Raw genomic sequence first — 23,983 nt, forward strand, 5'->3', positions numbered from 1 at the left:
CTTATGTAACTGTTTCTCAGTCTGTAGTGTATAGAGCGCTGTGTTCCCTGAGACATTGGCCGGTGTTCAAAAGTGTCAGTGCCTACACTTCCTCGCATGTAAGAAAACAGATAATCACACTGTGGGGCAATGAAATGATATGTGAGTTGTTCAAAATTTAGCCACGTTTCTATTTCATTTTACATCAAGAATTACCGTTGCAGCACTGCATAAGTAGGCCCTGGCTTTTTTTTTTTTTTTTTTCTCCCCAAAGGGTAATTAGTGCTCGATTTAAAAAGCTTGAGAAACACTGATTCACATCAGGTACTTTCATAAGGAAAAAAAAAATAAGTGATAGGAAATCACATCAGAAGAACAAACAGAAAACCTTTGTGGTTTCTTGTGTAGTCATTTAATAAAGTGGCTAAATCTTACTACAAAGCATAAAAGACCCAGACAAATGTCAGCACGTACCTTTAGAAAAGTCAGGAGGTATACATTTAAAGTCTGGCTTTCAGTCAAGTATTAAGTCTGTATTTTTGCCTCAGTAAATGGCTGTTGCAAATCACTGTAGGCATAAGTATTCTACCAAATACATTATAAAAACACTGGAGCCATCTCAGTACCTGATTGGAAGTATCCACATATATTCGTCACAAACTGCCCAAATATAGGCTGCCCAGAGCTACACAGCAGTGGTTTGTATCCGCTATTTACAACGAAAACCAAGGGCTGATCATATCCCTTCTTATCACAGAAGCAAGTCCCCCTATGTCAGCTGCTTCCCTGCAACTGTTTATAAGCCAGAGAGACAAAATTTAAAACCCATGAGCTTTGCCATAAAAGTTGATAAAGCCACCAGATGAACAGAACTGTAACATGAAGCATGGATATTCCTCAAAGGGAACTAACACTGTTTCTGTCCTGAATGATTTTTACAGAATGGCAGAGACTCATGGCTTGATGGAGAGACTGGAGAAGGCAGTGACTCGACTTGAATCATTATTTTCAGATTCACATAGATCTGGTGGAATGGAGTGCGATGCCATTAATGGTGTCAATGGAAGTAAGTCTGTTTTTTTGAGGTACCACCTCCTTCTGTTGTTAAAAATCAACTTGTAAGAAGAGCAGGAGTTTTTCTTCTAAGCATGATTATAAATTGATATAGCCTAGAAAATGCATGATTTGTCTTGTCTCTTAAATATACTGTCCATATTTCAAGCTTTATTGCTCTTTCCATTTTAGCATTTATATTGTAGATAACTCACAAGATGAAAATGTCTGCTTGAGCCCAGTTAGCAGAAGAAATGAGACATCCCAAAAATTTCCAGCATAAATATTCCTGAAGTCACCGATATAAACACCGAGTTTATTTTCCAGCTCTCTGAATTTCACAGTGCAGACCTGCATCATTCAATTGATTAACATCCTTAATCAGATAGGAGTTTGTTCATAAGCATTTGTTCACCAAGAGCTGCTACACATCCTTGGCCTTACTTTGATCCCTCTTGAGCCATCCCTTCTCAAGTGGATTTCCCAAGCGCTGCATTGGAGATACATGAAAGAAACGTCTTCATTTATTCACGTCATACCACCAAATCATATTTTTTCACTCCCTAAATTTTTTGTTGTTCCTGCAATTTACAGGCTAAATAACCTTATAAATGTGGCAGTTCTGATGTTGACTGAATAGAGGTACCCTTTCCTTTCTCAAGAGATGCTGTTTGTTTGTGTTTTTTGTTTTGTTTTGTTTTGTTTTTACCCACAGTCCATGCATATATCCCTTTCTTAACTTCATGTCCTTCGCTTTCCATATTCCTTAGCCCTTCCCTGCCTTCTCCAGAGCAGAGCGCATCCCAGTGTGGGCTCAGCTGCTGTACAGAGCGCTGCAGAACAAGCAGAAAGTGGCAGGCATCTTCTTTATTGGCAGAAGCAAGCTACTGTATGTCAGCTGCTTTATCACAACTGTATGCCAACCCTCGCCCAGCAAGACATGTGAGGGACCTTCCCCCAGCTCCGTGTGCCATAGGCCTATGTGCTGGCAGTTGCTGTGGAGCAGCTGACTTAAAGCAGTGTGTTTCTGTGGCAGGAGGGGAGCAGCTTCCAATAGGCTTCCCAGAGCAGATGAGTTGGCTGGTCAGAGTAAGCTTCAGTAATAAAATGTGTACAGTCTGGAGAAAATCTAGAGAGCTAGTAAACCTTAGCAAACTCATGCAGAAACATGATCCATGTACGAGTTGACAAATAAATCAACCACCAGAGGGAAGCCCACATTTTTTTAAAAACGTAGGCAATCCTATAATGAACCCATTTGGGTGAATCTCTGTACTAATCCAGAGCTCAGAACTGCAGAACCAGGGCTGCTATTACAAAAAGAGATCAACTCACCATGTCAGGTGCCCTCATGAAAATTACTATATCCTTGCCCTAGCGTAAGAGTTGAATAAGATGAAGAGCTTCACCTACCCCCACCCCCCAGGGAAGCAGAGCCTTAAATCCCCAGCAGATCCTCAGAAGAAACCGACTGATGAATGTTGTAGGAATGAGATTATAAAACACACCCGCTGGGAGAAACAGCAGCAGAAACTGATATGAGCAGCACCACAGAGCACTTCCCAGCCTGGACCATGTCTCCAGGCCGAGCTGGCTCACCTGGGGACTTGGGAACTAGCTGTTGCTGATGCAGGTAGGAAAGACTGCAGCAGTTCTTCAGTTTGGATGATGGATGCACATAGACTGCCACAAACGTAATTCTGTATGCCTGCGTTACTGTGTCTCTGGAGAGGTTCACTCAGTCTCCACAGCAATTGCAGAGCCATCAGTCTTACAGAACAGGTCTCTCTTTCTTTTCCTACTTTAAAACTGACGCTACGCCAAAGAGTGTGACATTTTTTAAGTTTCTAGAGGAAATGGAGGTAAGTTGTTTTCTTCTACCGTGCCCCCTCCCACTAAAAGACCATTCCATAACTGGAAGCATTACAAAAAGCAAGCTTACCTTGTTTATTAATACGTTTTTGGAAACAACAAAATAGTGGGGAGCATGGGAGGAATGTACCTTTACTTGTTTCTTACAATGACAAGATTGCAAACAAATCATTCAATGGCTCTGCACAGCCCACTATAGTAAATTCTCCTGGGAGTTAGCTGTATTGAATAGTAAAAAATAGCACAGTTGCTTTCTAGTTTTGCATAGCACAATTGCCATTTGGTGAACTGCTATTTAGAAGTCTGATCTAAAGGAAAAGGTTACAATGATTCTCTTGGAGACACACACAGATTTTGACAAAGCAGGCAAATGGGCTTTGGAAAGCATCTCCACAACTAAAACCTTTTGTACACTAGGTCATTCGAGGGGTTTACACACAAACACTTAATATGGAAGAAAGCCCAGAAATTCCTCAGAATTAAAGGTGAGTGACATCAAGGGAACAAAAGGAGCCTTGAAATCCCGCCTAGCTGTCTAACTACATTTTTTTTTCACACAGGCCATTGCAAACTCCAATTGCCAAAGCCTTTCTTTTTTCTGTCAAGGAGCCAGATGACTCTTATGAAATAAAGAGGGCTTTCAAGATTATGAATTTGGACACAATTGTCATATAGTGCCAAAAGGTTAAAGCAAACTCTCTGGAGAAAGCCTGGTACCTCTTCAGAGCAGCCTTCAGGCTTCATTAAGGAGGGAGAGAGGCTGGGAAGAATATTAACCTTGGTCTCTCAGATCCTACGGATGCCATAAATTCACACATGCATTGCTCATGCTGGACCCGGTACAGGTTCTGCGGCATAGACATGAGGATATGTCAGGGAGGAAGGAGTGGGCTGGAAAGCATCCAAAGAAAGATTACTTTTGCCATCTTAAACCTTATCACATAAAGCCATTTAGAAAGCCAGTTACGTAAGAAACTGAGTCTCATCTTAGTCTTCTGATTGTTCACTCAATCAGGAAACTGCCCTGTACACCATACAGAACACAGCATTTTTATTCCTCCGTCAGCATATATAGCACATACATAGTGGGATGTGCTAGCTAGAAGAATTGTTTGAGCCTTCTTTCTTCGAGGACAGTTTTGTAAGGTCACACAACAGAGTAAGGAGATTACCACATCTCACTGCATCAATTGACTGTCAGTCGATTCTCGAGGCTCTACCTTGCTGGCAAGTGAATTACTTATTAATGATTGCCAAACAATACGGAGAGCTGCAGGAATGGGTGGATGGTATAAAAATAGTTGTTCAGTACAGAGCAGATTCTTTTTAGGGGATGGTATTTGTTTTATGTGCAGTAATACAGTTTTGTTATGACAATCACCCTTGTCAGGCCAGTAGGCCTTTGAAGGGCTGAGAAATATTTACTATAGCACCTGTTATTTTAATACAAAAGAGGCTTCTTACTTACAGTATACAAAGACAATTCCCTTCATGCTCCTAGCCAGGTTATACCAGGAGCAGGGTTTTTTTTTTGTTTTGTTTTGTTTTGTTTTTCTTTCTTTCTATAAAAAAAAATATTATGCATCATTTTTCACTGATTTTCACTGATTTCACAAATCAGTGAGTAAAGCAGAAATTAAGTTAAAGCAATTTTCCCTGATTCTATGCTATTTCTCCTCCATGTACTACATAGGAAGAATATAGAAGCTCTATACGTTACGTGCTTTTTGAGCCCATTATAATGGAATGCTCTTGTTCTGCAGGCATAGCACCCTATGTCGAAGCGTTTGATAGGCTGCTGAATGGAAGTGTTGCTGAGTTTCTCAGGCATAGCAAGATTCTTGAAGGTGATGTGAAGACACATGTGAGTATTACTCAAATTTTCCACCCACATTATAAATGTACAAGTCTTGGAAACTGCGTGACCAGCCTTCGTTGCTGAGTAGAGGAGAATTTTAACAGTAGTTCCCTGAATTATTAGTTCTTGGTAACATGGCCATAACACACTGAGGGCATTTAGTTGCAGAAGGGCTTTGGGATTCATAAGAGGCTGCTCCTCTTCTACAGCACCAAAGGTTGAAGATTATAGCATGCAAAATATATCAATATTCTCAGTTGCAAGCAATTTGATTTGTCCTGTTGGCTGCTGAGGTTCCTTTGCAGGACAGGAACATAGTTAAGAACAAGAGTCAGCAATTGAACAACGAACAATAGGAAGAAATGATGAAATTACTTTGTAACCATGTAATCAGAGCTTTTTTTTTTATTTTATTTTTTAAGCCTGCCTTCTGTAAACTTGGTGGTAGAAGGACAAATATGGACTCATTTTACCACAGTTCCCTACAGCTTACCAGTGTAGGTTTCGCCAAAAAAACACCCACAAAAGATACACACAGGGTCAGTTTGAGCAAGGTCTGAAGGAGTGTGAAGCTTTTGATGTTATCTAGTGGATCCCTGCAATCAGACCCATCTCCATGTGTGTTCATAATTCCCCAGTTCCTTGCAGCTGCTGCCCCACATAACAAGCACTGTAGCCAGAAAAGCATGCAGCCCTGCAAGCTGCTGGGATTGAAAGGACAGTGTAAGTACTTTGCAAGACAGCCAAAGCAACCAGTTTGTTGACAGAGCAAGAGCTGTGAACTATCTGAACTGTGTTTTGTCTGTGGTGTTAAAAGTTCTTGTGAGTAGGATAGAGATTCTGAGCTGGTTAGGCCTGAAGAACTAGAAGGAGTAAAGAGACTGGATGGTTCTAGAGGATCCCTGTGTTTTTAAGGAAATGCTGGACATCCATTTTATTTGTAAAATGAAATTATATGTAAAAAGTCTTTTTACATTAACAGCTATTCTGTAAGTTGCTATATATGTACTTTGCTCTTAAAATAAATAAGGGAAAAATTAATAAACTGGGGAAAAAAACCCTGTACACCTAACAGAGCAGAGAACTGGTCCCTGGAAAGGATCTGTTCTAGCTTTGGTCATGAAGTTCATTAAGCACCATTATTTTGCAGCTGATTTCTCAACAGTCTAAAACCGATATACAGAACTAGCCTTAGTACTGCACACCAACACTAAGCAATGAAAAAGTTTGCATTTAACATTGTAAATGACTAAGCCCTCTGTAATTTACAGTATCTATAAATGTTTAAAATCAGTAAATGTATTAATTTGCACATTTGTCACTATTTGACACATATAATTGAGTCCATATAAAATAAGATGTATAATTTATCTGCCACATCTGTGGATAGTCCCCAGCATATTGTTGATGACAGTGTAATGTAAACCAGTTTACAATAAGGAGTATGTATTAGGACTACAAGATTATACATAAACAACTTTACATAAAGAAACTGGTGATTATGATTGCAGCCTATTAAATATTCTGAAATCTTAGATCCTGAATTTACAGCATGAAGCAGACTGTGGTTGCCTTATGCTCATACTTATCACTGCAGCAACATCTGTGCTTTACCTTAACAAGTGGAACAAGGAGTATTTTTCTTCTGGGTGTCTTATAGACCATGTGTCCTCAGCATTATACTTGCAGCTGCTGTCTCTGCCACATAATTAGCTGAAGGGAAGGTTGTATTTTATTTCAGAAAACACCTGTTGCCTAGAAAACCTCACATACCTGACCGACCAGAATGGTAATATGAATGAAAGAGAGACTTTATATTATGCTACAGAAATAAGGGATTTAACATGATGTGTTTCATGCTGATTGCTGTAAGGATTGTGCGGTTTGTGTTTCTGATGAAAGGAAGAACACAGTCATAACTAGGATCTCTTGTGTGCCCCACGCCTATTCTTTCAGCATGCTGAAATAGTCTCTTGAAAGGGAACAAAAATAAAAAAGAAAACTTAACAGCTAGCTCCTGGCTCCGTGCAGCACAGTGGGTTTTACAAAGATTAGTTTATCAAAGAAGTGTTCTGCTTAGACTCAGTCTTGAGAGCAACATATTTCTCATTCAAATTACAGTACAATGCTGAAGCTCTGGGGTCAACTGCATTAAAGAAACTAACCACATTTTAAACGACAGATAAAATGGCTAGCCTTTTTACGTAGTCTGTTTAAAACAAATTATCCTAAATGGCTAGGATGAGATCCTTTTTCTGTCCTATCACTGTGGGATAAAAATCTGGTGATTATATGGGTATTTCTGTGGCATACAAAGACCCCTAGAGGCACAGAGTTTATGAAGGACCTGTATGCTGTCCGTGTCATCATGACAGAGCATGTGAAGTCGGCGAATAGTGAGCATGGCCAGGACTGCTGCCAACCAGCTGTCCTTGGCCTGACATACCAGTGCCTCGGAGTCTGTCACCAACTATTAAAGGTTAGAACAGCCCTGAAGCTGATGGACCATGTGTGCCAACACTGGACCATTCTTCTCTCAAAATGAGGGAATTCAAAAGCAGTAAAACATAGACTGCGGGCCTACAGCATAGACAGTTCTCTTATGTCCAGCAGATACAATAGCACTGCCTGATTGCTAGACCACAGAGGTACGAGTCCTATCATTATTTGCCCTGATGCATCCACCACTACAGAAAATGTGCTGAGGGTTATGGAGAACTGCCTGAGGAAGACAGTCTACCTTCAGACTGTGTCCCAGTGAGAACACTTGGCAGGCAGATTTGATGGGCTCTTTGCCATGTCAAAGCAAAGCAAGCAGGATTTCAGAAGAGCAAGAACAGGTTTTTGTGATGTGTTTATGATGAGCGTCTACGCATTGTTTTTGTTTTTGTGATATGTCAAGTGATGGGATACTTTGGCTCAAGTTTGAACAATGTACCAGATGAGACATAATGATAAGAAGAGAATGTACTAGTTCTACAAGAAAAAGACAGATAACATAAAATTTCCATATTATAATATTTCATGTGTTGTGGAACAGAGAAGAATTACAGCCTTCCTGTCAAACACATGCACTAATACTTGCCTTTTTATTATTGTTTATTTGTAAGAATTCTCTAATCTCCAAACCCCAGCAGTTCAAAGAACAGATTGACTGGGTGATTCGGTTATATTCCCTTTTCTCTCATCCAAGCTATTTAGCTTGGAAAGGAAAACCAGAGAAATATTGACTTCTTTTTCCTCCTCTCTACCATCAAATTCCAGCTGCTGAAATGCAGAGCTCAGACAGACAACCAACTACATTGTGTAGCATAGACTGGAGCGCTCAGGAATACAAAGGCTGTTGCTTAGCTTGTTCCTTACTGGGAGAGAGTTAAGATACAACTCATTTACCTGAATGACCATGCAAACAACATATCAGGGGAGCAGCAAGTTACAGCACGGTATCCCACCTGTAGGGGTTCTCTGTGTGCATGCACACTGATCTGTTACCATTGTGAGCAGAGGAAGAAGCGTTCACACTATAGAAATGTTGTTTGTATGCACATACCCACAAAGGTTTTCTTCTCTTAATCTATTACTCAAAAGCTATGACATTCTCCTCTACTCCTTCCAGGCACAGTCCATGTGAATACAGACAGACATCTGAAGGCAGGAGTTATCTTTAATGAGGTATCTTTTATAAGTTATCTTTATATTCGCACTCTGCAAAGTGCAGCTCCAGTTTGGCCCATCAGCAAAGTTAAAAAATCATAGCGTTCTCATTTCTTCCAAAGAGTATTTATTAAACATGGCATAGCTGTATCTTGTCTTTGCTTGTGAAAGATGCTGAATAATTAGTCAATGACATTCACAGCCCTGAACTTTGAACCAGATGCTCTGTCTGTGATATACAAAAAAAAAAAAAACACTTTTGCACTTCATATTACCTAATCAAAGCACAGACTATCAAACCCATTATTTGACTGATTCCTCATTAACAAGGCAATTTGCTTACAGGGCAACAGAATGCACAAGTGTACTCTCCATGTTGTTCTGTTGTGCCCAGAGGCTGTGTGGTTTTAGGCATTGTGTTGAAAGTTGAATTAGAGCTCAGAGGAGAGGATGATGTCAACATGCCCAAAGAGAAGCTCACTGTCAGGCTGCCTTTGCATTTCTGTGATAGGTATTTTCTGGTGGATGAAATAAACACCAAACCAAGTAGCTACCATAGGACTGGGAAAAACAAAATTAAAAAAAAATGAATAATGACAAATATTTTTTACAGTCTACAAAATAATCAGCTGAAAGAGACTAAACATAGAAAACAGTTCTGCCATTCACCAAAGTGAAACAAAAAAGAACAACAACAAATAATCAGCAATAAAAAAGCAACCTTGGAAATGTATCAATATTAGTATTGATTTTTAATGATAATTCAGTAATATTTCTCACCTTACATGTCTACAAGATATTTCATAACATAAGCAATGAAGAATGTTCGCTTTATTATGACAAGCAAGCTGGAAATACAATATGCACAGTGTAGGCAAGTAGTTAATCCAGAACAAGTATCATTTTTAGGTGCTTTACAACTTTTGATTGGTCTTTTCCAAGGGATGACTTCACTCCTGGCCTAAGGGTTGGATCTGGCTTTAAAACAAGCGGGATTTATTGGGTCAGGTGCGGTGGCTTGCAGACCTGGTTGCGCTCGTCTAACTCTAAGACACCTGGCTGGCAAGAAAAATGGCTCTTAAGCATGAAGAACCTGGCCATGGCTAGTCTAGACCAACACCCCCTGAAAGAGTGGGAGTTTTTCCATTAATTTTGATGAAAACTGGATCAAGCTGTTTGTTTCTTGATACTGACATTGCACAAAATGCCACTTGCTTTTCCTCTTACTGAAAAAGGCAAGGAAGACACAAAATTCTCACAGACCCTCCTGAAAAATGTGTGATGGTAGCCAGTACTGTGCCTTTAGTAGTGTACTGCTGGCACAAGAAACATGCACCTGTAAATTTAGGGTAGTGGTGGTGGGAATAGATAATGAGAACAGTCCATATGGCATTTCCTCAGTCAGAAGCATAAGAAAACAGAAACACAAACAGTCAAGGCTGTCAACAGTCTTCATAACCTGTTTTCACGGGGCTTGCTTCTTTGCACAGGGAATAGTTCCTATCTGAATCCAAATATGTTTGTTTCAAAGTAGTGGAGTCGATCAGGGGCAGTTTTTCAGATAAGGCTCTAAAACTGTTGGCCCCTAAATCAGGGATTATGTCTGTATGTGGTTACGCAGTAAAACAGGAGGTTTTGATTTCAAAAAGAAATCAGAAAAAAAGGATCAGAGTGATATGACTGGGAAGCCTTAGATGTGACGGGAACCAAAAGAAAACTCCATCGTGTTTGCCCATGAAAATGTTGGAAGATAACTTGCACATATGAAAAAAAAAAAAAAAAAAACCCCTGATAGTGAAGGGCTCTTTAATCTCCCATATGGATTCAGAATGATACCCAATGTTCAGACTAGATTTAAGGTGCGTCTTTTACCAATTAATTTAATTAATGATTGGAGCAATTCACCAAGGCATACAATGAATTTTCAGCCATTTTAAGTCTCTAAATAAGAACTGATCATATGCTCTAGCTCATGCTAATTTTGTTAGCCTCTAAAAATCTTTCAGTGAAGCCCTTTATGAGCAAATTTGAACCTACTGACATGAAACCTGTTTTTCTCAGTGGTTTTCCATGGATTCCTTACAAGAAGTCTACAGACCTAGAGGCATAAGTGCCCCACAGGTTGAAAAACACTGCCTCAGCTTAACCCAAAATCATGAGGTGATACAATTACATGACTAAATTAGTTAGCTAAATAACAGGTATGGACCAGCTGCACTCAGCCACAAACACAGCGTGACTGTGTCTCAGTTAGGGATGATGTGAGACATGGAGTTGGCGGAGATCCCAGGTTCACGAGGAAGTCTTCAGAAGCCTTGGTAAGATAATCAGACTTTTACCTTTCTGTCTGATTCGAAGTGGTCCAGGTTTGCTAGAGCATAGGTAACAGTCATCTTAGCCATTCAACCTCTGAAAAGTGAGGTCTGGACTACTTACAACAGTAATTTCCAGTAAACCACTGGCAAATGAAACTATCTCGGTCCATCAGGAAAACTAAGACAGAGAAGCTGAGAGACAACATTCCTGCTTTCACTATCAGGACGAATTTCTCATGACTGAAAACTCTTTACTGGTACCAATGCTCATGGTTCTTATTTCTTTTATGAGGAATTATGTTTTTTCAGGTTGGAGCTGTAACACTATTTAAACCCATATCTTTCAAGCTGAAAAATATGGAATTTTTTTTAAACATCTTTTGAGTTTTGAGTACCACACCGTGACACTTATCTCCCGTGCTTGATTGATGTCATTTGTTGCTACAGGCTACGAGCGAGTCTTTTATTAATTTTCGGTCCCATTCTTTCCGAAAAGCACATGCACAGTCTTTTCACTTATGCTGCCTCCCCATCCCTGACCTGCTTTTATTTTGTTAGTTGGTGGTTGCAACTGTTTTGAGTGTTTAGAAATGCTGGGATTGGAAACTGAGAAGGCTGTTCATTGTAGTCAGCAAAAAAAACAAACAATGAGCTCTGAATCTGGCTCTTCAGTCAGTTTCTAGTAAAAAGGAGTTAAGTGAATAATGAGAATTAAGCCACAAGGGAAACCAATGCACAGTTTGAATGTTATTTTAAATAAGCTGGGAGTGCTGTCAGGAGTGATGAGGATAAAATGTGGCTAAAGATGTGTATTGCCTCTTTATACAATTTGAATTGCATGATCAATACGGCAAGATTTCTGAATGCCGAAGAGTCCACTGGGAGAAATTAAACCATGTCACTGTCACTGCTCACTTCTGTTAGTCTACTGACACCCATAAATTGAACTATATATTTCTACAATTAATCTGAACTGCAGAACAGTTCAATCTTTGCTATTTTGTCTCATACATTTAACTGTGTTTTATTCTAGAGCTCAGAGCTACAATAAAAAGATTGGTTTAGGATCTTGAAGTAGTTCTTCCAGGCTGAAATGTTTATTTTTTGTTGTTTCAGTACATGTTCTGTTTAAAGAACAACCTTAGGTCAGAGTTGTTTTTCAATCCCATCAACATGCATGTAGATAACTACCTTGCCTTTCAGAGAGGCTGAGGCCCAACCTCCAAGTAAATCTGGCCTTTCGGTATTTAGCACCTCTGAAAAGCAAAGCATGCTCTACGTGGGAAGAAACCTTAAATATTATAGAACTCCTTATGTAGTTCATATATATGAACTTCCTTCCATATTACTACATTTTGGTCTGGGTCTGGGATTCTTCCAAGGCAATACAAGTGGAAGTGCAGTTACAAGGAGACGGATTCTGGCATTTTTAGCCTTTGAAGTGTTTTTAAGGAGCTCTGTGGGACAGCTTGCAGAAAGAGGTGGGTAATAATGTCAGAAGTTGTCCTGAAGTGTGTGAGAGGCAGAACATGCACAACACAATTTCAATATGAGCCTGTTTCTCCAAGCTCTCTTGCTGAAGACAGAATTTCTTAGAAATGGATGAATCTCCAGTCTTTATATGCAGTATTTGTCAGACACAGAAAGTCAAGAAGTAAGGTCCATGATAGAGTGCCCAGTGAACACTGCTAAAAGATTATTTATGAAGTGATGCCTAAACAAGTGCTGTAGCCTTTTTAATTTACAGAGATAAGCATCTGGCGTTCCTAGAACTTTTATTTGTTAAACTGGGGACACGTGAATGCCATCCTAAAGCGTGTTATCATAGCTTTTCAGATATTTCCTCAGCATGTATTCGGACCTCCACTGAGAAGAGCTTGTAAGGCCACTGCTGGGGATGGAGAGGGGGAATGCTTAGCAGCAGACCTCAGTGGCAAAACAGTCCATCAGAGAAATAACTGGGGTTCCTGCAGCCAGTGCAGGCAAAAGCACATTTGTACACATGCCAACAAGACATGCAGATCCCTGAGATCTCTGTGACACTCCCCTACATCTCTACAGCTTGTGTAATACAGAGAAATAAAATGACGAGTGAGTAACAGTTTAGCCCAAACAGTAACTATCCATCTGTCTTAGGTCATTAGCACTGAAAGATCTTTAAGACCAATATGGCTTGAGCTTCACCAGACGTACGAGCTGTAAGAGCTCTGAGTGTTTTATGTCACAGCCCTGCTTACTGAAAGGTCAAACTAGTGAACCTAGATACAGATGCTACTCCGAAACAACAAATAAATAATGCTGGCTGGTGCCACGCACAGTTACATGACACAGCGTTTCACACACTGGCAGACAGAAACAGCTAGAGAGACCAGCGCTGCTCTAACCTTACATTGGTACTGGACCGGCAGTAGCAATGCTGAGAAATTTTAGCAAAAATTCCCTAATATAGACATTGCTATGGAGGCTGAAAAACACTATAAATAAATAAATAAATAAATAAATAAAAACGCAGGACAGCTGATTGGTGGTAGCCAAATGTATCTGTCTGAAAATAGAAAATATCTGAGGTGGAGGCTGGGTCCATCAAAATCAATGGCAAATCTCCCACTGACTTCAATTTTTACAACAATTTCAACCCTGTTTTCTATATGGACCAGTAAGAGAAAGGTGGCAGTTTTTTTCTTTCTTCCCTTTTTCTTTTCCAGTATAAAGTGCACTGTTTGGAGAACTGCCACAGGCTCGTCAGCATTTGGCCCAATTTTAAATAAATCTATATCGGCCAATTAGCTGTAGAAAATAAATGCTGTCTCTTCAGCTGGCCTGGATAGTTTCTATGGCAGCCCCATATTTAATCTAAACTCCGTTCTTTTTCCATTTCTTGCCCTTCAAGCCACCAGCCACTTCACCACTTCACTTTGAAGAGGCTGTTGGAAGCAGAACGTAAAGGCAAACTGCTTCTCTTCCTCTGGCAGTACTGTTCCCTTTACAGAAAGATTGGGGTATTTGCTCATAGCAGTGAAGCTCTCTCTGTAGTTGCTATTTGCCATCAGTCATTGTGTCTCTTCTTAGACCTAAAGGACCCAAAATTATTTCTGCAGAAACTATGATTAAAACTCTGGACCACTAAATCCCCATTCTTTTCCCCCATGTCCTGTTTAATATTTTCTTTCAGAATAATGTCAGTAAGTGTATTTCAGAAATCCAAAATGTATACATATCTTCGTTTTGATTTACAAATATCACTTCTAATATCTGAGGGTATATATATGCAGATGTGTATTATTCTCCAACAACAGAAGTTCAGTGGATTCTGATATTTACGTTATTCTTTTCAGTGCTACGACTGAGGAAATATGTTATTAAATATAATTACCTTAGTCAAATTTAATATTATCAGGTCAATAGGTTAATTTTATTGACTAAATTTCATTAGGAAATCATTGGTCTGTTTCTCTTACTTCTATTTAGTTTTGATTTTTTTTTCCAAAGACTAGATTTACTTGTAACTTGAGATCTGAATGCATGTGCCAGTCTTCCTCTTGTAGTTTGCCAAACTGCTGTCACATAAATAATGTTTGTATTCATTAGTGCTTGGATACCAGAGTGATGGGCAACTTAGACTGAATAAAATGTTTAAAATGCGAAAGAGGCAGATCCTAAGATCATGTCTGCTCTGGAGAACTGAACTTTCCCAAACCAGGCTGGTAGCAGTTGAAGCTTCTGGTTCAGTGCAGCTATGTCAACACAGTCTGAAACGTTGCAAGTTTGGGTGGAATCCATCCTCATGCTGCTTTAAACGGGTTGGAGCATTGTGGCCCTTGGACATCTCTCACAGTCTCTGGCAATTTTTTGAGCAGTGGTTTCTGGGAGATATCAAAACCTAGCACCGTACTGTGACGGAGTAGGTTAAACGTGTTGTCATTAAAAAGATGGTTTCTAGATATGTGTGATTCCTCCATTAACTTCTCTAGGCTTAACTGTAAAGAGGGCTGTCTGTGCTGTGACTGTGATGGGGATGGAGAGGTGACTACTCACTGTAGTCAGTCTGAGATTTCAACAGGAGTGGAACTGGGCTGACATTGAATACATGTCAAAATTCTTCTCTTCCAACCATATCAACAACCTAAGGCAACTACCAAGCACACCGGAGTTTACTGATAGGGAAACTGAGCAGGAGAATGGCATACCAGATAGCCTTGGCATTCAGGCCTGGTCACAGCCATCTCCTCCAGCCTCTAGCACAAGCTGTTAAAACAAAGTAGGAAATGTTTTGAGGAATTTGCTTCCTTCAGTATGCTCACCTCTGCTGCAGAATCTGTCTGATGATTGCTATATCCATGCACAATCCTAAGAAGCCCAAGAAGATTACGCAAAGTTTTTAGACGTCAAGTATCTGTTGCTCCTAAATATTCCATATCTATCTGCAGATAAATGTGCGCAAGTTTGTGTTCCAGTCTACTCTGATAAATTTACTCATGATTCCCATGCATTTTTGACACTCGGGCCTCATTACTATCATTCATTATAACTGAAAGAGTTTCAGTTGATTTATTCTGTGGCAATCTCTTGGCTAAGTATCACAAGCTGTTGAGAAAAATCCCCTCTGAAAATCCATTTGAGTGAAATGAGTGAAATCCATTTTCACTCATTAGTCTTCAATGGATATGGGGGTCTAATGAAAGAGTCAGCTCCCTATAAAAAAAAAAAAAAAAAAAAAGTGCTGTCTGCTTAGTTACACAGCCTGCCTGCTAAATAGAAGGAAGTAGCAATGAAGTGTCACACTTCAAAGACTCAGAGAAAGAACTGGGATGGCGATAGACTGAGCTACTGCATCCATAATGAGAAGAAGCTCTTCTAATACTTCAGTGGGATGCATGGAAGGAAATACTGCGTGCTCGGATATAGTAAAACTCAGAAACCCATTTTCAATGTTGTTGAAGAAAGAAGGAAGTAACTGTGGCTGAAGTCTTCTAAAATTGTGCTTGTAAAAGCACACAAAATGTGTTAGCACAATCTTTTCATTAAAATTTAAATTCAAAGGTGTGACTTGTGAGTGCTTGGGTTTTTATACAGCTAAATGCCTTTGGGGCTGGATATACTGTGGGGATACAGTATCCCCCAGTAGTATGTAGTCCACTGACCACTGAATATCTCCAATGTCCTATAACATATAGGGGGTAATTAAAAAATGTGAAACAATTTTAGTGTAGTTATTACAGAGGAATAACTCAGGAGTGGTACCAATGTCTTGGGTGCCCTTAACAGCAAGAGATTTATTAGAGACTCTTCCCAGACAATTTGAGAAAGTGGCCTTAATCACAGTCTGATAAATATGAAAGAGTGATACGTGTCTGGATGAGAAGTATATCCTGATGCCACATCCAACAACAGTTTTACATTGGTCAGATGAGCAAGGCATGTGTATGAGGCATACCCAGGCAATAACGGTCCTTTAGGAACATCAGTGTACATCTTCCAACAGTCTGTCTCTAGTTATGATCAAATTCCAGTGCTTTGGCAGAAAAGAAGTAAAAATCTGACAAGAAACCAGTTGTGACATTGTAGTCTGAGTGGAGAAAAAAGTCCTGCTCAGTCTCCAGGAGTTACCAGTGGGAACCCAAAAGCATGGATTTAATACGGTGTAAACAAAATGAGAGACACATTTTTTTTAAAATCTCATTGGTGCTACCATCTCAGTATATGTTGAAGAATTCATAAAACAGGCTTAATTTTCTCTATCTAAGAGCACTTTGCTCTTGTTTTATGCTCTGTTTTATCAGCTTGCAAAATTCTATCTTAAAATAACATTGGTTCTTTGAGGAATTTGGAAGAACCCTTCTGAACTTCACTCTTTGAGTAGCTGGAAATCTTTTGAATTTGAGACTGTGATTATTCATCACCCAGTTTACGGACCTGTGGTCAGACCTTTTCTTCCTTCTCTTTGATAATACCTGCCATACGAGAAAGAAACAACAGATTCCTCAGCTGCTGTGCTACAAAGCGCAAGTGAAACTTTTAAAATTTATCTTTGTAAGATAGCTACTCCATTGCTTTAAACATCCAAATAGGGTTTCTCTGCATCAGTTCTGCTTTAAGCTCATCTTTATTTAACACAAATGACTGATGCTTGGCACGGAATTCCACAGAGGGTCTTACAGGGTCCTCTCCAATGGTACTAACACTTCTGTAGCTCTACCAGAAAATGTTTTGCCACGTACATTGTAGAACTGCATAAACTCCTTTCACAAAGCCACCTCCCCAGCTCTTCTACCTACATTTTCCAGTTTTCAGCATTTCTAATCAATCAGTTCCTCGTTTACACCCCAAATTTAGCATTGTTTTAAATTGCAGGGGGAGGAGGAGGACAGAACTGCTAAATTTTGTCCTGTTCATACTACCTGTGACAACAAAGTTATCTTACTCTTCTCAAGTGATGAATAAGCCATTCTCAATAGTATTAAACTTCCCAACTTTGCATTGCCTCCAAATTTTATGTGTACACCTAATTCTTGCTCCTAGAACACTAATAAACATAGTGATAGTTCTTTAAACTAATCCCTGAGAAACACTGCTAGCAACTTCCCTCCTCTCAAATAACACCTTCTATAGTATACCCTACTAGAAAATTGTCTCCATTTTTTCCAGCTTCTTATCTAACATAGAGTTTTTATACTAATTTGCATTATTTCCATCTAAAGTAAGGATTTCCTCTGAGGATCAACAATAAGCATTTTATGTAATATCTTTATATACTAGATCTGGTCTATTATCCTTGTCTAAGAAACTGACAGCTCAAAACGATCCCCAACAGTAATGATTTTAACCACAGATAATAACACATTGCAACTTCTCCCATTTTTAATTTGCATCTCTGTTTTTAATCACTCGTTTTGAATCTGTTCTAAATGTGCATGGTGCTGAAGTCAAACTACTACCCGTGAAAGCAGTTGGAGTACTTTTTTCCCTGCTTCTTGGGTATATTTGCCCAATCCATCATTGCATACTTCTGTCACCTGGTACCATCGGTAAATGATATGTATTAAAAATCTTTTCTACTTGTGCTTCCATCTAACAAGATCTGCAGTAATGAATAAAGATGATACGGGCCTTATGATTCTGTCACTCTAAGCTGCATATATTTGACTTCCCTTTCAACTGGGGCAATTCCCATTGATCTATCATCATTCTCCTTAGTTATCCTTTAATTATCTGCACATACATCAAGTTCCTTGAAGATTGGGGAAAAGTATTTATTCAACAATAGGTAAGTTAGACATCAAGAATAACATAAGGATGCCCAACATATCCTTAAGGTCACTGTCATGGCCTCAGTTCATCCCTTGATTTCTTTATCATTCCAGTAGATTTAAAACAAACAAACAAACAAACAAAACTAGGGCTTTGTTTTACAGCTCTGTGCTAGATGTAGTTCAACAAGGCATTTATCTTTCATCCCTTTGCTTCTTTATTTTGTAATGCCTGAAACAAAGTTTTCCCTGATAATCAAGGCCTCTTCTCACTTTTAGTAGGTTCTGTACTTATTTTTAGTATCTTGCTTCAGTCATTTATTCACCGAGACTAGCCATTTCTCACAAATTCTCCCTCCTGCCCAGCATGCATAGATTATTTCCATTACTAATGCAAATCCATTCTTTCCTGCATTCAGTTCATTAAGTTCCTCAGGCCAGTCATCTTCATTCAATTATTTTTCTATTTTCTAAAAGCTTGCCATTCTAAAATACCAATCTATAGATTTATTTTTGTCTACCTTGCAATATAGGAAGAACTGAATCCATTCATAATCACTTCCTCCTAGAATATTATTTTTTGGTCAGCTGTTCTGCAAGATCCTCCTCACACACAAAAACTAAGCTTAAAATAACCTTGCATGTTGTTTTAAAAATTTCTGTACCAAAAAGTCAGTCTCCTGAAATGTCTAAAAATACCTAAACCTTGCTATTATTGATGATATTTATGTCTGTGTCTGGAGATATTACGTCTCTTATGCTCATACAATTTCCCTTATAATTTATTTCTTTATCCATTTATAGAAATGATTGCCCTCTTCCAAATCTCAGCCTGTCAGATCATAACACCACCTTCTACCAAAATACTGTCCAGGTTGGGCCTCTTTTACCATTCTTCCATGCAGAGATTTTCATCCTAACAGATAATGTTTTATTCATGCCATCACATTTTAAGATGGATAAACACAATTCGGCTGTTTTACTTTGCTGCAACTTTGAATTTCCTGACTTTTATGTATTTTAAGTTGCATCCACATAGGCCTGTATATAAAATTTCCTTGTTTTCTTTTTAGATTGAAGAAACCCCAAAGAAAAACACCATGAACTTCCCCACCCTTTCACAAAGTGGTTATAAATATACCCATTCATATTAGATTAACTTAACTGCATTTGGTTTGGCTTGGTTTTATTTAGCAATACCCACTACTTATGAATAGTTCTCCTCTGTGCCGCTAATGCTTTGTTCTAGTCACTACTCATCCACTTGAGTGAGGTGATATTGAAATACTGATTGGATTCAAATCAATATACATCATTCATAATATACTGAAAATGTGTAGTGTTCAAAAAAAAACTGTCAGATGCAGCTTTAACCCAAATTCTAGAGTTCTGTGGGAGGAGATTGCCCAAAAAGCTTCAACCACCATCCCTCATAGTCATTGATCTTTGGGTCTTCACAGAGATACAGGCAAGGAATGAATTACAGCACAGTCCCTCAGCAAATATGCTAAGCTCAATTCTTCTTAGACATCACTACAGGCTAGCCTACAGTTCAACAGTTTGCAGGTTACAGGTCTCAGCACTAATAAGTTGTTATCATGCACTCAGAGTATAAATATTGCCGTTAAAATGCTTAGATGTGTTAAAGGTAAGTCCTCCCATGACTAATCTTACACATGTTAAGTCAAAGACTGCCTATCAACTCGTTTTATTTCCTATCTGAAGAAAATAGGAAACCTAACCTTAGATTTCAAAAAAAAATTATAGCTAAGCTAGTATTGTAATACATTTCTTTTCCAGTCATCTTTGCTGTGATTTAGATGAGGAGCAGCAAGAAAGATTTGAGCTGTTACACTTGACTTTGTGCTGCCAAAAAGATGTACTGGAGGTTACAGGCTAAGGTTTATTGTATATTTCTCCTTTTCTTACAGGCGGAGATGGTACGTGCTGCTTTCCAAGCACAAAGATCTTTCCTGGTGTTAGCATCTCAATGTCAAGAGCCTCAAGAGGTAAGAAAATTAACCTAGAGTTTCGAGTATTGTATTCAAAAGGCGGTGTTCCTTTATGTTTTGTATCAGTCCCTGAATTTGCTTTTATTTGTTACTTTATTTATGTAGTGCACTTAGAGGCTCGCTTTCAGTGTTATTAGCATGATACTGTTGTAATCAGAAAGACATGGTTTAGAGTTAAGAACATTTTCTGTACCAATACATATAAGATCATTGCAGAAACCAAAAGAGGTTTTCTTTATAGGGCTGTAAGTGGGATCAGTGTTTCTCTAGAAGCTGGAAATGCTATGCAATACAGTGGCTTTTTGCTAGCCCCACAGGGCTGCTGCGTGATAGATCTTGAAGTGAGGGAATAAGCTATTGAGAGAAAAAGAATCAATACTAGCCCCTAGACTGAATATTCTCCAGGCTGAGGTCCAGGTTAGGCTAATTTTGGAAGACAGACAAGGCTTTTTGTCAACAAAAGAAAAAAGCATTTTATATCAGGTTGATTTATTTACTTTAGCAGTAACCCCTCACAACTAGAAAGCTCATGGAAGCTGTGGAGTTGTTATGGAATGTCATTTGTGGTTTCTGTAGGGACCAGTAGCACTGTATCATTCCTGGGAACGGTGACCGGGTAGCCCCGTCTGTGGGATCACCCTTGAACCTTCCTTCTGGGAGTGTGCAGAGGATCAAGACTTCACTTGCACAGGCTCACTGTGTTCTTCAGTTCTGTCTTCTCAGCTCCCTGTTCCATAGTTTATTAAAATCTGTATTTTCAAATCAGAACTCCCTGCTACTAGTATGAATTATTGAAACCTCGCTGTCATTATGGATCTTTGAGATACAGATTGAAAGTTTTTCCAATCAATACCTTTTAATAGCAAGTGTATTCAAGGAAAAAACAAAAAAAAAAAAGGAAAGAAAAAGAAAAACCACAGATATTTCAGGTGAGACTTCAGATTTATAGAGTTCCAAGTAAGAAGGGATCAGTTGTTTTTGCAGCTGTCCCTGATCTTGGAGAGTAGAAGTGGGTCATGACTCACAGCGAACAGGCAAAATTCCCACTGGTGCAGGCCTCAAGCAGTCATTTATATTGGCTGTGAATACAATTGCACCCAGCGGCCCACAAAACTCTTCATGCTCATAGGTAAAATATTTGCCAATGAACAGTTTCCAGTGGCCCATAATGTAATGCAGTGCTCTGAATTGTTGGTGTCCCTGCTCTGGTGACCAAAAAAGCTACGGCTCCCTATTTATGTGGCCTCCTGTGATAATGTGGTATCAGTATTATTTTCTTTGCTTTCATTTAACTATCTTTTAGCACAGAAGAAGTGCCACAATATGTGTGTGTGCACATCATTCCAAAGTTAAAATACCAGGAATATTACAGGTTAAGGTTCCTTCCCCAGTGACAACAAACCCAGTCCAATTACTTTTTTTTTTTCAGCATAAAGACTGTTAGGTATACTTTTTGATAGGCATCCAAAAACAGCTTGTTAATTCTTTTTCGCACATATTATTTTGTTCAGATTTACATTCAGCTATACTATAGACAACCTGAAACTAATTGAAGGCTGCCTTTTCTGTGCAATTTGAATAGCATTTTCCACTGCAGAGAGTGACAGTTCCAGGCATCAGGCTCTTTATATCTGCGTCTCACTGGCAAAAAAAAAAAGGTCCTTTTGCAAAGCCATATTGGTTAACATTTTTGAAAAAGCTAGTTAGTACCAGATAACCCTAGGGGGGGAAAGCAGTGGGGGTCTTACCCCCCAGGATTTTATTGGTGTGATGTCCTCTGGGCTCGGGTTGTATTTACAGCCTAGAGCCACAGAGTCAGTGTGGAATCCAAACAGGAAAGCTAGTCATTAGTGTATCAGAATGCACAGAGTAGAGAAAAGCAAATGAAGATGACAGCATATCTATAAATGCAACAGAAAAGAGAGTAATTCTGTCATTCAGCTGTCTAGACTGTTTGCTTTATAATGTAAAGCTGTGAATGAGCCAGCGAGTTGCGATTATGGCATAGTAGCTTTGCAGACATTCAGAGACAGCGGTGTGGAGACTGAGGGGATTTACTGAGTTCCTGTCATGTTGGGATGTCATACATGGTGCCTTTAAAAAAAAAAAGAGGGTGGGGAAAATGCCCTGGAAAAATAAATTAGCTCAGCTCTTGCAGCTTATAAACTAATGAACAAGGAATTCACACACAAAGAAAGCTCTATATGTATAATAATCCATAGATTCTTTTTTTTTTTTTTGCTTAGCAAAGGGAGAAGAGAAATACCTATCATACAAAAAGCAGTATTTTTTCCCCTCTATGAAAACGTTGAAGGCTCTAGTATTCATTTAGGTATTTAACTCCTTCTGCGAGTCACTAGCAAACATTTTCAAACAGTTAAGCTTGTTTAAGTTGCTTTTGCAGAGTTTTGCTTCCTGATAATAATGCTGATATTTTTTCAGTTGGAATCTGCTGCAGTGCACAGCCTTTATTATCTGTATATGTGAAAATAGTAGGAGCCGAGAAGGTAATTCCAGCTGGCATACCGATCTAGCATCAACTGCAATAAATTACTTAGCAGAGAGCATGTTCTGTTACTTTTTATGGTCATGTTCTATATTTGTGTGTGCAGGGGAAGAGATCACATGACAAAACCACTGTTTGATATTCCTGTTTGTGTATGTCCCAGCTAATGGCTGAGGGATACAGGCTCATTCAGCAAGATGGAATTCTTGAGTTTATCCACTTCTAAGAAATTATTTGCTGACGCCAAACTTCAAATGTTAAAACTAAAAAAATTATAAGTTGTTTATTATATAGAGATAGCAGAAAGAAGATGGTGAATTGGAAAGAAATTAGACAATTGTTATATTCTGGGAGAAGTTGTTTAAGAGGCATTTTGAGAGCATATTGCCTGGGCAATTCAGAATATAACACGTTAAAGAAACCTTTCACATAAACCTTCACAAAACAATATGATATAGTCTGGTTCTCAATTTTCTTCTCCCTGTAGTCTAAGTCAAATACAACTCAGACTGAAAAATTATTATATTATATTGCATAATAATTTAAAAGTTATTAGTCTTACTGAACAACTTTATCTGTTTATCAAGTTGGTTTTTTTTAATGATCTTGAATACTAACATATGAGATCACTGCTCAAAGGCACGGCACTAATTCCTTGTGAATGGTGATTTCTATATCATCTCTTTACGTGTTGTTTTATTTCACTCTGTGTGTTCAAAATTTTAATTATTAACTTTATGTATTGATAACTATATAGTGTTATATGTAATACATAAATGTACTTATATGTTATTTTATATATTAATTATGTGTATTAATATTAGTTACCAATTATAAAGCTCACAGTAATAAATAGTGCTAGAATAAGGTAAGTTGCTGCTGTGTTTATCAGGAGCTACTCACATTCACTTTATTCCTCAGACTTGTTACGTGAAGAGGGTGAGGTTTTTGTTAATGAAGTCATGGTATGTCTGTTGACATTGTTGACTTGAGGCTGTATTTAAGTGTGTTTGAAGTTAAGTCTTCCTACAAACAGAAAAATGCCCTTGTAAGTAGGCAAAACTGAATGAAAGCAACTCATGATAACAAGTACTGCAAAGAGATTTAAATTACAGATGCAGTTCAGACTGTAAATTATTATATAATTTCTCATTAAACTAAAATGCTGACTTCATATGACTGACAGAACACATGGATTTAATTACTAACATTGTGCAGACACATTCCAATTAAATACCTTGCTTGAATATCTGGAGTCTATACATAGGAAAGTGAGAGATAAGGGAGGGCTTTTCTTTTGCTTTTTCATTTTTTTTTTCCACTTAGAAAAGGGGAAAAAATTAAACCCAGGAAGCTGTTTTTTGAAATTATAATGAGAACCATAAGAATAAATCCTAAAGTTTTTGATTTCTTCATAGTCAAGCAAAAAATGCATTGTAGAAACGGAATAGTTCTGTAATTTCTCTGAGGAGAGTCATTCTCAGAAT

At 38.6% G+C, this 23,983-nt stretch overlaps 1 protein-coding gene across 1 annotated transcript in view; it reads left to right on the plus strand.

The window, feature by feature from the left end:
- CAP2 (cyclase associated actin cytoskeleton regulatory protein 2) overlaps positions 1–23,983 on the plus strand; it is a 65,246-nt gene that overhangs the window by 10,696 nt on the left and 30,567 nt on the right. Inside the window, exons 2-4 of the mRNA XM_035549835.1 lie at positions 921–1,045; positions 4,668–4,768; positions 19,910–19,987. Coding sequence (XP_035405728.1) covers positions 922–1,045; positions 4,668–4,768; positions 19,910–19,987 — 303 coding nt within the window. The 5' untranslated portion in view covers position 921. The remainder of the gene's footprint in view (positions 1–920; positions 1,046–4,667; positions 4,769–19,909; positions 19,988–23,983) is intronic.

Source organism: Cygnus atratus, chromosome 2 (genome assembly GCF_013377495.2).
Source record: "Cygnus atratus isolate AKBS03 ecotype Queensland, Australia chromosome 2, CAtr_DNAZoo_HiC_assembly, whole genome shotgun sequence".
NCBI classification, from domain to species: domain Eukaryota; kingdom Metazoa; phylum Chordata; class Aves; order Anseriformes; family Anatidae; genus Cygnus; species Cygnus atratus.